At 42.8% G+C, this 16,733-nt stretch overlaps 1 protein-coding gene across 6 annotated transcripts in view; it reads right to left on the reverse strand.

The window, feature by feature from the left end:
• Il12rb2 (interleukin 12 receptor subunit beta 2) overlaps positions 1-16,733 on the reverse strand; it is an 87,635-nt gene that overhangs the window by 11,247 nt on the left and 59,655 nt on the right. For all 6 annotated transcript variants that reach the window (XM_045148665.1, XM_004663180.2, XM_045148668.1 and 3 more), the window contains 2 exons: positions 9,120-9,257; positions 5,148-5,238 (listed from right to left, as the gene is read on the reverse strand). In XM_045148665.1, coding sequence (XP_045004600.1) covers positions 5,148-5,238; positions 9,120-9,257 — 229 coding nt within the window. The remainder of the gene's footprint in view (positions 1-5,147; positions 5,239-9,119; positions 9,258-16,733) is intronic.

Genomic DNA, 16,733 nt, shown 5'->3' on the forward strand with positions numbered 1-16,733 from the left:
TGTGCCCTTAATAAATATAAAGTGACCTTCCTTATCTTTCTTGACCAACTTTGGACTGAAGTCTGGCTTGTCAGATATTAGGATAGCAACCCCTGCTTGTTTTCTAGGTCCATTTGCTTGAAACACCGTTTTCCAACCTTTCATCCTAAGATAATATCTATCCTTTGTAGAAAGGTGAGTTTCTTGGAGACAACAAATTGTAGGATTTTGCTTTTTAACCCAGTCTGCAAACTTATGTCTTTTCTTTGAGGCATTGAGGCCATTGATATTAAGAGATATTATTGAAAGGTGTGTATTTATGTTTGCCTCTTTTTTTTTTTTTTGTGGTTCCGATTCTACCTGTGCTCTCCTGTGTTAAGTAGTATTTGAGTATTGCTTGTTTTTTCTAGGTTCCTTATATGTGTGCTTTTCCTTGTCTTCAGCATGGAGGATCCTATCAAGTATTTTCTGTAGAGCTGCTTTTGTCTTCAAATACTCCTTTAACCTGCTTTTGTCATGGAATGTCCTTATTTCTCCGTCTATTTGAATGGATAACTTTGCAGGATAAAGTAACCTTGGTTGACAGTTGTTATCTTTCAGAACTTGGAATATATCACTCAAAGCCCTTCTGGCTTTAAAAGTTTGTGTTGAATAATCTGCTGTAATCCTGATGGGCTTGCTTTCGTAGGTAACTTGATTTTTGTCTCTAACTCCTTTCAATATTTTTTCTTTGTTGTGTATGTTTGGAAGTTTGATTATAATATGGTGAGGAGAGGTTCTTTCCAGGTTTTGTCTGGCTGGGGTTCTAAAGGCTTCCTGTATCTGCATTGGCACCTCTTTCCCAATTTGGGGGAAATTTTCTTCTATGATTTTTTTGAAGATGCCTACTATGCCTTTGGAGTGGAATTCTTCTCCTTCTACTATGCCCTGAATTCTTATATTTGATCTTTACATAGTGTCCCGAATATCTTGAAATTCCCACTCATACTTTTCTATAAGTTTGTCTTCCTCTTTGTTGGCCTGTATTAGATCTGCCATCTGGTCTTCTAGCTTAGATATTCTGTCCTCTCCTTCATCCATTCTACTGGTGAATTTTTCTACAGAGTTTTTTATTTCATTAACTGTGTTCTTCATTGCTAGTAATTCTGACTGGTTTTTCTTTATTATTTCTATTTCCTTATTTTTGTCTTGTATTGCCTTCTTTATTTCATGAAATTGGTGTCCTGCATCTTCTTTGATTCCTTTGATTTCCTGTTTGAGTTCCTCTTTGACTCTTTTGATTTGTTCCCTGACTTCTTTGAACATATTTACAATCATTCTTTTGAAATCTTTCTCAGGCATTTCCTCTAACTCGTTCTCACTGGAGATCATTTCTGATGCATTAATACTTTTAGGTAGATTTATATCTTCTTGTTTTTTAGTGTTTGTGTTATAATGTATATATTTTGGCATCTTGGATTAAGTTAATGCTTGGATTTTTGAGCTAGCTGGGTATTCTTAGCTGTATCACTTGATTTGATGTTATATATTTTCAGGGTAGGAGCTTAAGGTGTTAGGTGTGGCTCTTAAGACTCACAGAGTATCTACAAAGGTGTTCCTAGGGGTTGAGTTTCCCTGCTATGGGAGTATTCAAGTTGGCTGAGTGGAATAAAATACAGGTGGATTCTAAAAGTTAACTAAACACTGTACCCATTCAATCAAAAAAGGCCCCAAGTATGTCTGCCAGAGTTGTTATTATAACAACCAGATCCTCTATCAACATAGAGGTTAAGATTTCTGGTTTGTTGAGGGATCCAATTCAGCTTGTGACCAAGTGAGACCTTTCCCTGGTGCAATCCCAGTTACCTTGAATGATTTTGGTCTTAGTCAAGTTGCTGCCTGGGTTGTCGGGCTGCTGCTCTGATTTCCGGAGCTGGGCACTGGCTTTTCCTGCGGGGCAAACCAAGCCTGGCAACTGTGGCCCTGTAGATTAGCACCCCAGCTGCTGGAACTGCTGCTGCTAAAGGTGCCTCTGCTGGGTCTGTCGGCAGCTGAAGCTGCTGCTGCTGGGCCCACCGCTGTTGCTGCTGCTGCTGCTGCTGTAGCTGCCACTTTTGGAGCCAATGCTGCTGCTTCTGCTGCTGCTGCTGGGTCCACTGCCACTGCTTCCACTGAAGCTGCTGCTGCTGGGTCTGCTGCTGCTGGGGCCACTGTTACCAGTGTCCAAGGCAGTGATGTTGCCGCTGGACTGTGCTCCTGCTTGGGTCTTGCTGTCGGCCCAAGTTGGCGTGTCCGGGTCCGGGATGCTCCTCTGTTCATTGGAGCTGGGCTCAGGTGGTGGGGGAGGGGAGGGAGCCGCAGCTGCTCTGGTTCTCTCGCTGTTCCACATGTTCTTCTACCTCACGGTCTGCTCCTCCGTTGCTCACTGCCGCTCTCCCTTCATGTGTCCTGAGTTGCAGAGAGCGCGGTGTGAGGGGAAAATCCCGCACCTGGCTTTTCCTGTGGCTGGAGCTGAGTCTGGCGGCTTTCTGGTGCACCCCATGCTGCCGCGCTTGGCGGAGGTGCCAGGGCCGCTTTTGCCAGCCTGTGCGGGCTCTGGATGCTGTGGATCTCTTCTACTTCTCCACTGCTGCTTCAATTTCCTATACACCTCACTTTTTAGTAAAAGTGTGTATTTTGTTGAGTTTTTTGGTCTTTTTTTTCCCCCAGGCTGCTTTGGCGTGGTACCTACACTGCCATCTTAACCAGAAGACCTCTTTTTTTTTTTAAATTTATTTATTTTCAAGGAGAGAAACAAAGGGGAGAGAGAGAATTGGTGCACCAGGGCCTGCAGCCACTGCAAAGGAACATGAGATGTATGCATCACTTTGTACATCTATCTTTACATGCATTTGGCCTTCTTCATGTGGTCCTGGAAAATCAAACCCAGGTTGTTAGGCTTTGCAGGTAAGTGCCTTAACCACTGAATCATGTCTAGTCCAACCTTGAACTCTTGATCCTCTTGTCTTCACATCCCAAGTGTTGGGATTATAGGCCTATGACTGGCTATAGCTTTTTATTTTTTATGAACAGCACATTATCCTTCCCCCGGTGACTATCTTGCACTATTCCCATGAAGAGGAGATATGTGATTCTATCTGACTCAGGTTAAACGTTTTCAAAGTCTACTTAAAAAGAGCTCTGCGTTGAAGAATCTACCACACACTGGATCTTCAATAAGTATAAAGTCTGTTAGACAAGTTCACTGGCTGCTAGAATGACCTTGAGCTAGTTTATTTTGAGCTCTTCTATTATTTCACTTGTCATCTGAAGAAAGCTTTGTATTGAAAAATGAACTAATTATTTTTCTTTGCAAAGTAAATACATTTTATGACCTATACTTAAGTAGAAAAAAAAACACTAAAATCACCTATGATTCTGTCTCTAGAAATAACCAGTATTAATATTGTTTATATGTCTTTGGGGCAGAGTGTTAATTGCCACCCAATAGTCTGTCTTCTTTTGTTTCCTCAGGAGAGGACGCTGATTTATTGGGATGACAGTGAACCCAGTAAATGACCATAATTTCAAGCCTCCCTTGCCTCATCCATTCTGTCCAATAGGTTGTAAACAAAAGCATCACGTGTAGCATCTTCAAGCCTTCCCTTCCTTTTTCCTGTGACTGTAGGATGAAGTATGATGGAGCCATAAGTTGAAGCTCAGGGAGGAAGATCAAGGATGGAAGTTCATCAGGACAATGCAGCAGAAAAATACTTCTCGGAGACTGGAGCTACTAAAGTAGACATTCAGCTGAGTTCACATCCTGTAATGGCTAGTTTAAATCTGATGGTTTTGGCTTTCTTTTTTCTTTCCTTTTTTTTTTTTTTTTAGGTAGGATCTCACTCTAGCCAAGGCTGATCTGGAATTCACTCTGTATTTTCAGGGTGGCCTTGTACTCATGGCACTCCTCCTACCTTGGCATCCGAGTGCTGGTATTAAAGGTGTGCGCCACCACGCCCAGCTCTGCTTTTGGCTTTTATGTCATATATATATATGGAGTTCTAGTGGGGGAGGGGAGCACAGCCATTCATGTACTGGTAACTAAAGAACACATCTCTATTGTGGAAGGCTGTCTTTTTTTTTTTTTTAAGAGAAAGAGTCCAGACATATGTGTCACTGTGTGTCTAGCTTTATGTGGGTACTGAGGAATTGAATCAGGATCATTAGGCTTTGCCAGCAAGCATCCTAATCACTGAACAAGCTCTCCAGCCCCTCCCCCTTCTCCCTTTTGAGGTAGGGTCTTACTTTAGCCCAGGCTAACCTGGAACTCATTCTGGAGTCCCAGGCTGGCCTTGAACTCACAGCCATTCTCCTACCTCTGCCTCCTGAATGCTGGGATTAAAGGTGTGTGCCACCATGCCCAGAAAGGCTGTCCCCCTCTTTGGGAGGGATCTCATGGAACTGTGAGGAAGCAGACATCCTCCTGGCCAGCCAGATCAGCTGAATTAACCTTGGTGATCTGTAAAGTGACAGATGTGGCCAGATGGCCTTTCCATCCTCAAATATATATCTTCCATATGTTTGCGTGTATGCATTATTTTCAAGAAGTAAAAATACATACTGTCTTACAACCTGCTTTGTAGCAAATGTAGCATTTAACTTCTGTATCTTTAGTGAATAAATAGCATGACATATATATATGGTGATTCAGTTAACCATCCTGAATCACTGAGATGTTTCAAAGGTTTTCCTTATGAACACAATTTCAGTGAACACATTTTCTATTAAATATATGCATCTGTATGTTTCAAATAAGTTTATAGTTAGGAATTGTCAGACTAAAGTTATACTTTAAAAACTTTGACACAAGCCAGGCATGGTGGTGCATGCTTTTAATCCCAGCACTCGGGAGGCAGAGATAGGATCACCGTGAGTTCGAGGCCACCCTGAGACTCCATAGTGAATTCTAGAGTGAGACCCTACCTTGAAAAACCACCAAAAAAAAAAAAAAAAAAACTTTGACACATACTGTGTCAAAAGAAGTTGACATATTATTACTGAAAAGGTTGAATAAATTTATTTTAAATTATTTTTAATTTTATGATGAATGAATTAATTTTGCTACCAACAGCATATTCACTGACCCATAGCAGCAATATCTGTTATATACATTTTAAAATTTATCAATTTAGCAGGTGCCACCAACTCACTTTTGCCGGAAGTGACGTACTGAGAAAATGCCCACGGTGATGATAGCAACGCTGATGCTTGATGCCACAAATGCTTTCCAATTGGCTTTACCTGTTAAATTAGCAAGTTCTGTTACTGAGCTGTCTTCCCTGAACATTCTAAAATTCTGAAACTGAAAACTGTACCATGGCTCCTGGGTGGTTAGGCTCAGAAACACAGCCAAGCCATATTTGACCATTGAGTTAGGGACAAGGGTTTTATGGGGCACTTCTATGCTTCTAAAAGGATCTTCAGCCCTACAGGGCGCCACCAGCTCACCGAGGCAAACCAAGCAGTAGTTATGAATTGAGAGCCTAGTGTTCTAGTTCAGCTGATGCAGATACAATAGTAGTTATGAGTTGAGAGTATAAGGTTCTAGTCACAGTTCTGTCAGTAACAGATGTGTGGATCTGTGGGAGATTTCTTGGACTATAGAATGTGAATGATGACACCTACCTTGCAGACTGTTATGAAGGTTTCAGATGGTGTACTTGAAGTGCATGGCAATATATCTGAACAAAGGAGGCCCCAATTATTTTTTACCAACTATGGAATGAGGTCTCCATCTAGTTAAGGGGCTTTGAAATTGTCCCTATTTTTTAAGTTATTTATTTGCAAGCAGAGAAGAAAAACAGAGTGGGCCCACTAGGACTTCTAGCCACTGCAAAGGAACTCAAGATAACATGTGCCACTTTGTGCATCTGGCTTTATGTGGGTATTGGGGAATGGAACCTGTGTCATTAGGCTTTGCATGCAAGTGCCTTAACCATTGAGCCATCTCTCCAGCCCATACTGTGCCTGTTTCTTCCTGTGAAAACAACCAGAACTTCTCTACTTTTTGAACTTACTCATTAACTCATCCAACAATTACTGAGCACTAACCATGCCAGAGCCTTTTAGGTACTGAGTTACAAAGATGAATAAGACATGGATTCTGCTCTTAAGTCATGAATACAGTGCAGAAGACATGTAGGCGGTGAGCCACAATGCCATGGGATATATGTAAAAATATACAGGGCATATATATTATACATGGGTAGCTACTGGCAAGCAGCACGGGAAACTGCTTCACAGATAGCTAAAGAAGGTTTTGAAGAAGGCATGGTATAAACCAAGCATGGGAGGTAGAGGCAGGAGAATCAGGAGTTCAAGGTCCTCCTCAGCTACATAGTTCAGAGTCAGCCTGGGTGACATGAGAGCCTGTGTCAAAAAAAAAAAAAAATGGGGGGAGGGCATGATGTAGATGAAGAACACAGAAAAGCACTTGTCTAGTATGTGCAAAGCCCTGGGTTTAATTCCCAGCACATAAAAACCAACAACCAAAGCAAAAACAAGACTTGGAGGATGAGTGGAATCATCTGAATGGACAAGTTTAAGCCCACTCCATGGTCACTCAAAGGCGTCAAATAGAAGAGAGCAAAGCTGTCAGATCACTGTGGCAGTTGCATCCAAATCATGGGCCAGAGGCTTGGGAGAAAGACAGATGGATGATGAGACTATTTAGGGCCTGACAACTAAGAAATGTGAAGTCTAGTCTGATGGCCCCTTGAGAACTATAGATGAATTATAGCAGATGGAATACCAGTATGTGGGGGGGAGTGGCTCACACAGAAAGGTTTTTCTGATGAATAAAGGGCAAGCTAGGAGGAGGAAGCAGAGAGAGAGAGAGAGTGTATGTGTGGCAAAGGATGTTACAGAGGCAACCTTTTCCCCACCCCTCACAGTAGGCAGGATCTGACATTTCCTCAGCATTGCTTTTCTTCTTGGGCAGATGGGATATGTTGAGGAAACCACCAGTAAAAAGATGCTGAGTTTTTAAGTCTACATGAATTTCTCACAAGTTAACTTTGATGTGAGAGCTGGGGGAGAGGAGAAATAAGGCTTGTCAGTGTTTTCAGTGGAGAGTTTCCTGGCACAAAACAGGTCCTGACTGGTTAAATTGGTACTCTATGTCATAAGGCAAGAACAACTTGTTTCATGTTTACAGCATATGCCAATGAACATTGCTAGAGGAACTGGTGTAGAGATTCTCATGTTAATAAGGGTCACTTATTCTTTTGTTAAAAAATATTTTTATTTACTCATTTGAGAGGAGAAAGAAGCAGAGAGAGAGAATGAGCACACTAGGGCCTCCAGCCATTGCAAACCAACTCCAGATACATGCACTACCTTGTGTATCTGGCTTACCTGGGTCCTTGGGAATTGAACCTGGGTCCTTTGGCTTTGCAGGCAAGTGCTGTAACCGCTAAGCCATCCCTCCAGGTGTTTTTTTTTTTTTTTTTTTTTTAATTATTTATTTATTTATTTATTTGAGAGCGACAGACACAGAGAGAAAGACAGATAGAGGGAGAGAGAGAGGATGGGCGCGCCAGGGCTTCCAGCCTCTGCAAACGAACTCCAGACGCGTGCGCCCCCTTGTGCATCTGGCTAACGTGGGACCTGGGGAACCGAGCCTCGAACCTGGGTCCTTTGGCTTTGCAGGCAAGTGCTGTAACCGCTAAGCCATCCCTCCAGGTGGTTTTTTAAAAAGTATTTTATATTTATTTATTTGAGAGAGAAAGAAAGAGGCAGAGAGAGAATGGAGGGTCACTTATTTTTAAATTCAGCTGAAGTAATTCAATTCAGGCTGTGATTTATAGCTCTGCCACTTATACCTTCTCAACACTGGATAATCATTCTGCATCTTTACAATCTTTCTCACTAGCACAAAGTTATCTTGCCTTTTATTTGTTTCATATTAAGAGCCTAGTTTAACAGGTTAGGGATTGAACTTCGTGCTCTTGAAATTCTTATATTAGGGCTGGAGAGATGGCTTAGTGGTTAAAGGCACTTGCTTGCAAAGCCTGCCTGGCATGGATTCAATTCCTCAGTACTCAAAGAGAGATGCACAAAGTAGCTCATACATCTGGAGTTTATTTGCAATGGCAAGAGGCCCTGGTGTACCCATTCTCTCTTTCTCTCCTTGCAAATAAATACAAATATTTTTTAAAAAAACTTTCACAATAAAGCCCTAACTAACTGCCAATATTTGAGAATAAGGTCATTGCAAATAAATTAGTTTGGGTGAGGTTATACAAGAGTCCAATGGTCACTAATCTAGTATGTCTGGTATCTTTACAAAAAGAAGGAAAATTGGACACAAGGAGAATGGCAATTGAAGGCAAAGAAGCACCCACTGCAAAAACTAAGAGATACAGAAGTGGCATGGAGTAGATTCTGTCGCACAGTCCTCAAAAGGAACCAACCCTAATCTTGTAGCTCTGGCCTCTAGAAAGGTGAGGCAACTGACATCTCTGTTGGTTGGGTTGCTCCATTTAACGGTACTTTGTTACAGCAGCCCCAGCAAGCCCTTAACAAGTGACTGTTGAGTGCTAACTACCCAGGAGGCAGTGACTGCTGCATTACTGTTGATGGGATTCTTGCCACTCTCTGGACAGATATTTAGTGAGCAAGTCCTATTGGAAATATGTCAGTCCTTACCTGATGGAATTTTGAGTAGGATTTATTTATTTATTTTTTGTTTTTGTTTTTTGTTTTTCAAGGTAGTGTCTCACTCTGGCCCAGGCTGACCTGGAATTAACTCTGTCATCTCAGAGTGGCCTTGAACTCATGGCGATCCTCCTACCTCTGCCTCCCGAGTGCTGGGATTAAAGGCGTGCGCCACCACGCCCGGCTTGAGTAGGATTTAAATATAGTACATTGTGAATCATACTTGGAGGTCCATTTGGGAAGGCTTTCTACAGGAGGCAACATTTTTGTTTTGTTTTGAAAACCGAATTGACACTCTCTCCATCCAGACAGTAGAGTGGAAAGGCAGAGCAGTCAGAAGCAGAGATGTAAGGGTGTGCCCAGTGAGTTAGGAACATTTGATCATCTCCATGCTGCATGCAGTGGGTGGGTATGTCTGCGTCAGAATCCAGAGTGGACGTGTCACTTTTAAAGTCACCTCTTACCTTGTAGACAGAATTCCCTTTCATTTCCCTGGGGACTTTCGCCAGCAGCAGTCAGAGCTGTCATCCACAGGACATACGTCACTCTGGGCTGCAAGCCATTTATTGGGTAAGAATTTTGGTAGAGTCCATAGGGAATTTCTAGAAGGAAGCAAAAGAAGGCAGGCATTAAAGGAAACAGTTGAATGTGGGTGTTCATTCATTCTTATTTTTCAATGCTTAATTTAATTAGAAAGAGAAAAGTATACTGCCTTTTTTTTTCTTTTGTTTTCTTGAGGTAGGGTCTCACTCTAGTCCAGGCTGACCTGAAACTCACTATTTAGTCTCACGGTGGCCTTGAACTCACTGCAATCCTCCTACCTGTGCCTCCCAAGTGCTGGGATTAAAGGTGTGTGCCACCATGCCCGGCTTACACTGCTATTTTTAAAAAGTCCAAATTCAGCAGTATTTAATAGGCCCTAGCATTGTCAGTTTTGGAGGCCTTTCTGCACAGTACATCAAACAAACATTTATTTTTGTGGGAAAATCTTCTAAAGAAGTTTTCGCATCTGGGATTATTTAGCTGCAGCAGTGCCTATTATTTCTGGTACTTATCAGGTACATCTCACAGTTCTTAAGGAAATTAAGTTGCCAAAATCGTTTTGAAGGTAATAGAATTCTTTTAAATTTAAGTTTAACATTTAATGAAATATTTATTTCAAGTTTTTAGATTGTGTCTTGACTGTTTTCTTTTTGTAGGTGCTGGTCCTGAATTTACAGGGCTCAACATTGTGTTCTGTTTCACTTTTACATAAAATCATTAAAAACTAGAGAGATGGTACCAAGATGAGATTTATGTGGCAGGTTTCTAGTTTTTTTTTTGTGTGTGTGTGTGTGTATGTCTGTGTGTATTTGAGGTAGGGTCTCACTCTAGCCCAGACTGACCTGGAATTCACTATGTAGTCTCAGGGTGGCCTCGAACTCACAGTGATCCTCCTACCTCTGCCTCTCGGGTGCTGGGATTAAAGGTCCACCACACCCAGAAAGGGTTGATTCTGTTTGTTGAGCAATATACTGATGCTGCTTTTCTCCTCCAAGAAGTGTGAGTTTTGGTAGAATTTAGTAAATCTTCTATATGTTTTGATGGGGTGGGTTTAGGGGTGTGACCTCGAAAGTTGTGAAGGAGTTCTGGGTGTGGTGGTACATGCCTATAATCTAGCACTCAGGTAGAAGCAGGAAGATCATGAGTTTGAGGGTAACCTATTCTACATAGTGAGACTCTGTCTCAAACAAACAAAATGGGGGAGGAAAGAGAGAGGGCTGGGGAGATGACTCAGCAGTTAAAAGTGATTGCTTGCAAAGCCTAATGGCCCTGATTGAATTTCCCAATTCCATCATAAAGCCAGATGCACAAAGTGGTGCATGCATCTGGAGTTTGTTTGCAGCAGCAAGAAACCCTGGCACACCCATACCCTTTTCTTTCTTTCTCTCTCTGTGTGTCTCTCTGCCCTTTTCTCTTATCTCTCTCAAATAAATAAGTGAAGTATTTTTTAAAAAGCCAGGAAGCTGGGCGTGGTGGCACACACTTTTAATCCCAGCACCCGAGAGGCAGAGGTAGGAGGGTTGCCATGAGTTCAAGGCCACCCTGAGATGACAGTTAATTACAAGTCAGCCTGGACCAGAGTGAGACCCTACCTTGAAAAACCAAAAAAAAAAAAAAAAGTCAGGGAGATGGGCTGGAGGGATGGCTTAGCAGTTAAGGCATTTGCCTGCAAAGCCAAAGGACCCAGGTTCGATTCCCCAGGACCCATGTTAGCCAGATGCACAAGGGGGCACATGTGTCTGGAGTTCGTTTGCAGTGGCTGGAGGCCCTGGCATGCCCATTCTCTCTCTTTCCTTCTCTCTACCCCTCTTTTTCTGTCAAATAAATAAAACAAACATATTTGGCTTAAAAAGCCAGGGAGGATTGTACAATTAAGACCAGAACTTCAGGGCTGGGACTGTAGCTCTATAGCTTAGTAGTTAGAATGCTTGCCTACCATACACAGAGCCCTGGGTTTGATGCCTGTACCACCAAAGCCAGAACTTGAGCAGTAGTGGCTGCTAGCTCATTCAGGTGGACTGTTCCTGTGCTGGTGATCAGAGTGGAAACCAGAGCGTAGCACTTTGTCCAACCTCTGAAGTGGGGCACATGAGATGATGCCCTGTATGCTGACCCTATTTCAACAGTTGCAGACACTGAGTCCGTGAGGGATAGGATACTCACATACAAAGTCACCTTGCAGAGTTGTACCATCTACAAGGAAGAACAGGCCCTGTCCACTATTCTGTTCCTGCTTATCGCGGGTAGGGAGCAAGACAGAGCCCTGGGATATTCCTTCCACCACACAAAAAGGGGCTGAGGCCTGAGAAGATCAATTCACAGCTGTGACTCTCAGAACAATTTCTATATTCTACAACCTATAGGGAAAAGTATCTTGTGGAAAGCTTCCAGGTCTACTATAGCCTGGTGTAATTACACATATATGATTGAGCTCAAAAGTCCCTATTTCCAAAGCGAGGATTAAAAAAAAATAATTTTAGTCAGGGCGTGGTGGTGCACACCTTTAATCCCAGCACTTGGGAGGAAGAGGTAGGAGGATCACCATGAGTTTGAGCCCACCTTGAGACTACATAACAAATTCCAGGTCAGCCTGGGCCAGAGTGAGACCCTACCTCAAAAAACCAAAAAAGAAAAAATAATTAGCACGAGTTTCTGTTCATCTTGCTACCACCAAGGTTCAGCAGGCATCAGGGAGTCAAGTGTCCAACTGTGTAAGATACTCCAAGCATGGGGATCAAGAAGGGAGTCAGGACAGAAGGGACCTGTACCGTTTGCTGGGTTGATAAAGTTCATTCACTCATGGATGTTTGAGGAACAAAAATAGCAGCTCTATGTAGGGAGCAGAGATGAGAGTGGAAGAGTCAGCAGTTTGGTTGGCAAAACAGGCTGAGTTGTGTAATGGAGAAAGAAGTCCAGCAGGAAAGATTGGCTCTGCTGTCTCTGGGCTGTGATCCTCCGCAGAGATAAAGGGGGCCTTGAAGTCTCAGTAGATGGAAACTTTAGACTGGTTCCACAATACCAGGCACCAGTTTAGGAAGATGTGATAGCTGCTAACCATCCAAAAGGCTGAGAGAAGAAGGTGAAACAGACTGGCTGCATGCTTACTGGAAACAAAGTTTTACCTGAGGGGAAATTTTTTTTTTTTCAAGGTAGGGTCTCACACTAGTCCAGGCTGACCTGGAATTCACTCTGTCATCTCAGGGTGGCCTTGAACTCACAGAAGTCCTCCTACCTCTGCCTCCTGAGTGCTGGGATTAAAGGCGTGCGCCACCATGCCCAGCAGAAAAAATGATTTTTAACAAAGCTTGGTGTGGTGACACACACTTTTTATCCCAGCACCCAGGAGGCAGAGGTAGGAAGATCGCCCTGAGTTTGAAGCCTGACACTACATAGTGAATTCCAGGTCAGCCTGGGCTAGAGTGAGACCCTACCTCAGGGGGAGGGGGGATGGGACAACCAGGGAACAGGGAAGCCTGTACTCATTTATTAGTCAACAAATAGTATGTTTATTAAGTACTTATGGTATAACTGGCTGTAACCTAGATACAGAGGAGTCAATGGTAAACAAATGGCCATGGCTTCTGCCCTTGACTGCTCAGGTTGTTGGCAAAGACAGATGGGTGGTGTCATGTGTCCTCCAGGAGGGAGGTGCACTTGCCATATGAACACTGTGCACACAGTGATGCCAGCAAGCTTCTGTGGCAGGCTATGCTGCAGACTCACCCTGGCAAATGCTGGGGCCTACCCTAGTTCTTTGTCTCATCTTGCCTGCCCAGGCAAGCCTAGCAACAAAGGCATCCCATTTTGTTACAAGACTTCTACGTGCTATAGCACTGCTTCTGGGAACCCAATGCCAAGGCCCAAGCAGGAGGGAACCCCTTTCTCGGTGCATTGGGAACACTGCCTTCCTCTTGCTGTTGGGAACCTTTCTTTTCAGGTGACTTGTTCCTCCCTCTCAACCTCCTCAAACCATTTAGAAACATGTCTTGAATTCAATGATTTCTATGTTGTCTCAGGGTGTCCTTGAACTCAGCGATCCTCCTACCTTTGCCTCCCAAGTGCTGGGATTAAAGGTGTGCACCACCATGCCCAGCTGAATTCAGTGATTTCTGATTGCCAGATGCATTATGTCTTTGACCTTGATCCTAATCACAGCAGATATGCTCTCCACTTTCCTATTTCTCAGTACATGGAGCTCTCAGAGAACAGCCTATTCATCAGCAAGTGCTTACGGGATTCAACCGAAAATTCAATCTAGACTGATATAAGGTTGTTATATATATATAACACACACACATATACATATACTTCCTTTTGGGGGCTGGAGAGATTGCTCAGTGGTTAAGTTGATTGCCTGCAATGCCTAATGACCTGGGTTCAATTCCCCAATACCCACATAAAGCCAAATGTAGAGTGACACAGGCACCTAGAGTTCATTTGCAATGGTTGGAGGCCCTAGCATGCCCATTCTCTCTGTATATCTCTTCTCTCTCTCCCCCTCTCCCCTTGCTTGAAAATAAACAAGATGAAATAAAAATTTTCCTTTTAAATTTAATATTCTTTTATGTATCAGATTTGTGGCAAAATGTGCTATATGTTTTCTTTAGCATCTATAACACTAGCTTCCAGCCTGGTGTGGTGGCGTATGCCTTTAATCCCAGCACTCTTTAATCCCAGCACTCGGGAGGCAGAGGTAGGAGGATCGCTGAGAGTTCGAGGCCACCCTGAGACTACATAGTGAATTCTAGGTCATCCTGAGCCAGAGTGAGACCCTACCTTGAAAAACCAAAAAAAAAAAAAAAAAAAAAGAATAGCTTCCAGAACACTGACTGTGTTGATCTTTCTGATGGCGAACAAGCAGAACAGGCATCTCAGCATCTCAGTTTAAATTTTGCCTAAATGAAAATTACTTGGGAGTGGGACAGGTTTCACATGAAGGATTCCAAGAAGCCCATGAAAGAGGTCCACTGATTCATCAGCCCTTGGGGTACCTTTCAGAACTGACTTTCCCTGATAGACCAAGCGAGAAGCCATACTGCTCATTTTAGTTTAGACTGGGTAATGACTGGAAGTTCTTTCACATGGGACTATGGAGCTGTTAAATAAGAATGAAGACAGTCCACATGGACTAATACAGAATGATCTGTAGTATATATCATAAAATGAGAAAAGTATAAAGTGTAGGTTAGTGTACAGCAAAAGATTCAAAATATATTCTTGTGGATGTATTACTTTTTTAAAAAGTTTAAAAACTATTTATGGGCAGGAGAGATGACTTAGCAGTTAAGGTGTTTGCTTGCAAAGCCAAAGGACCCATGTTTGATTCCCCAGGACCCACGTAAGCCAGATGTACAAAGTGGTGCATGTATCTGGAGTTTGCAGGGCTTGAGGCCCTGGTGCACCCATTTTCTCTATCTGCTTCTTTCCTTCTCTCAAATGAATAAAATAGTTTACAAATGTTCATTTATATAAGAGAAAGTATAGCCACACTAGGACCCCCTACCACTGCAAATGAACTCCAGATGCAAGCTCCACTTTGTGCATCTGGCTTTATATGGGTCCTGGAGAACTGAACTTGGACCATCAGGCTTTGTAAGCAAGCACCTTTAACCACTGAGCCATCTCTCCAGCTGCTGTATTTTTTACTTCTAGAAGAACACATAAAAAACTGTCAGCAAGGGCTGGAGAGATGGCTTAGTGGATAAGATGCCTGCAAAGCCTTACGAACTGGGTCCCCAGTGCCCACTTAAAGCCAGATGCGCAAAGAGGCATATGCATCTGGAGTTCATCTGCAGTGGCTGGAGGCCCTGAGGCACCTATTCTCTCTCTCTCTCTCTTGCTCTGCTCTGTCTATCTTCTGTCTCCCTCTGCTTGCAAATAATTTTTTTAATTGCCAGCAGGGACTGGAGAGTGGTTAAAGACACTTGCAAAGCCTAAACTTAGTCTGGGTTTGATTCCCCAGTACCCAGGAAAGACCAGATGAACAAAGTGGCACATGTGTCCAGAGTTTGTTTTCAGTGATACTAGGCCCTGATGTGCTCATTCTCCTCTCTTTATCCTTGCAAATAAGTGAATAAAATTATTTTTTAGAAAACTGCCAGCATGCTGGGCGTGGTGGCACATGCCTTTAATCCCAGCACTTGGGAGGCAGAGGTAGGAGGATCGCCATGAGTTTGAGGCCACCCTGAGACTCCGTAGTGAATTCCAGGTCTGCCTGGGCTAGAGTGAGACCCTACCTTGAAAAAACAAAAACAAAAACCTGCCAGCAGCCAGGTGTGAAGAGAGAAAGAATATTCATTTTCTGCCTCTCACAACTACATGTTTTAACCACTTATAGATATTATTTATATAATAAAAGTACTAAACTAAGTTTAGAAATCATAATGGCCATAGAAAAGACAAACTACTCAAGTTTTCTGAGTAAAGAAGTCCTCTCATGAGAGTTCTCTGGAATCAGCAATTCAAATAGCCTTCTTAATTCTTCTAGGATCAATAACTCTCATGAAAGAATAAATGTGTCCCTTCTGGGGTGGGGGCACAGCTCAGTGGTTTAGAGCACTTGCCACTAAGCATGGTGCTTCTTCGAGACCTCCAAGTACAACTTCCCAGAATCCATGTAAAAAGCTGGGTGCAGCCGGGCGTGGTGGTGCACGCCTTTAATCCCAGCACTTGGGAGGCAGAGGTAGGAGGATCGCCTTGAGTTCGAGGCCATCCTGAGGCTACATAGTGAATTCCAGGTCAGCCTGAGCTAGAGTGAAATCCCTACCTCAAAAAAAGAAAGAAAGAAAGAAAGAAAGAAAGCTGGGTGTAGCCATACAGTTTGTGAACACAGGCAGGATGGAGATGAAAGAATCAATGGGGCTCACTGATGCTAACAGCCAGCATCTCTCAATAGGGAGACCCTTTTTTGAGGAAGTAAGCAGATGAGTGGTAACAAAAGGACACATACTGTGCATAGGGCATATGCATCTGCACACACATGCATACATCACACCACATAAATTCTACGCACATATAATGCCCCTTCTTTCTGACAAATACTCCTGAAAGAAAGCCAACTGCTTATGAAATAAAGGGAAGGTCAAGCCAAGGGGGAGGGGGCAGGTTTGATTTAATCAAAGATGCAAACATCAGACCTCACAAGTGACTTAGAGTAGCTACATGATTGAGTGATTCATGCAATCATATGTGATAATGCTTCAGCCAGAGTTTAATTGTTTTAGTTTTGAGCTATAGAATAATTATATATGATAAAAGGTTAAATTGCATTGTATCTTATCCATCCTAAGAAGAAAATAATATGTTAGGATTATAATTGCATACATTGTCATTTGAAAGTTTTCTAAATGTAATCCTTGAAAACCTCAAGGATGCATATAATGAGTATTGAAGGACTTTGATTATTTTTGGTATTTTAATTATTTATTTGCAAGTAGACAGAGAGAGATAGAACAAAGACAGAGATAATGGGCACACCAGGACCTCCAGCCACTGCAAAAGAACTTCTGATGCATGTGCCACTTTGTGCATCTGAC

The sequence above is a fragment of the Jaculus jaculus genome, chromosome 5, assembly GCF_020740685.1.
Source record: "Jaculus jaculus isolate mJacJac1 chromosome 5, mJacJac1.mat.Y.cur, whole genome shotgun sequence".
NCBI lineage: Eukaryota > Metazoa > Chordata > Mammalia > Rodentia > Dipodidae > Jaculus > Jaculus jaculus.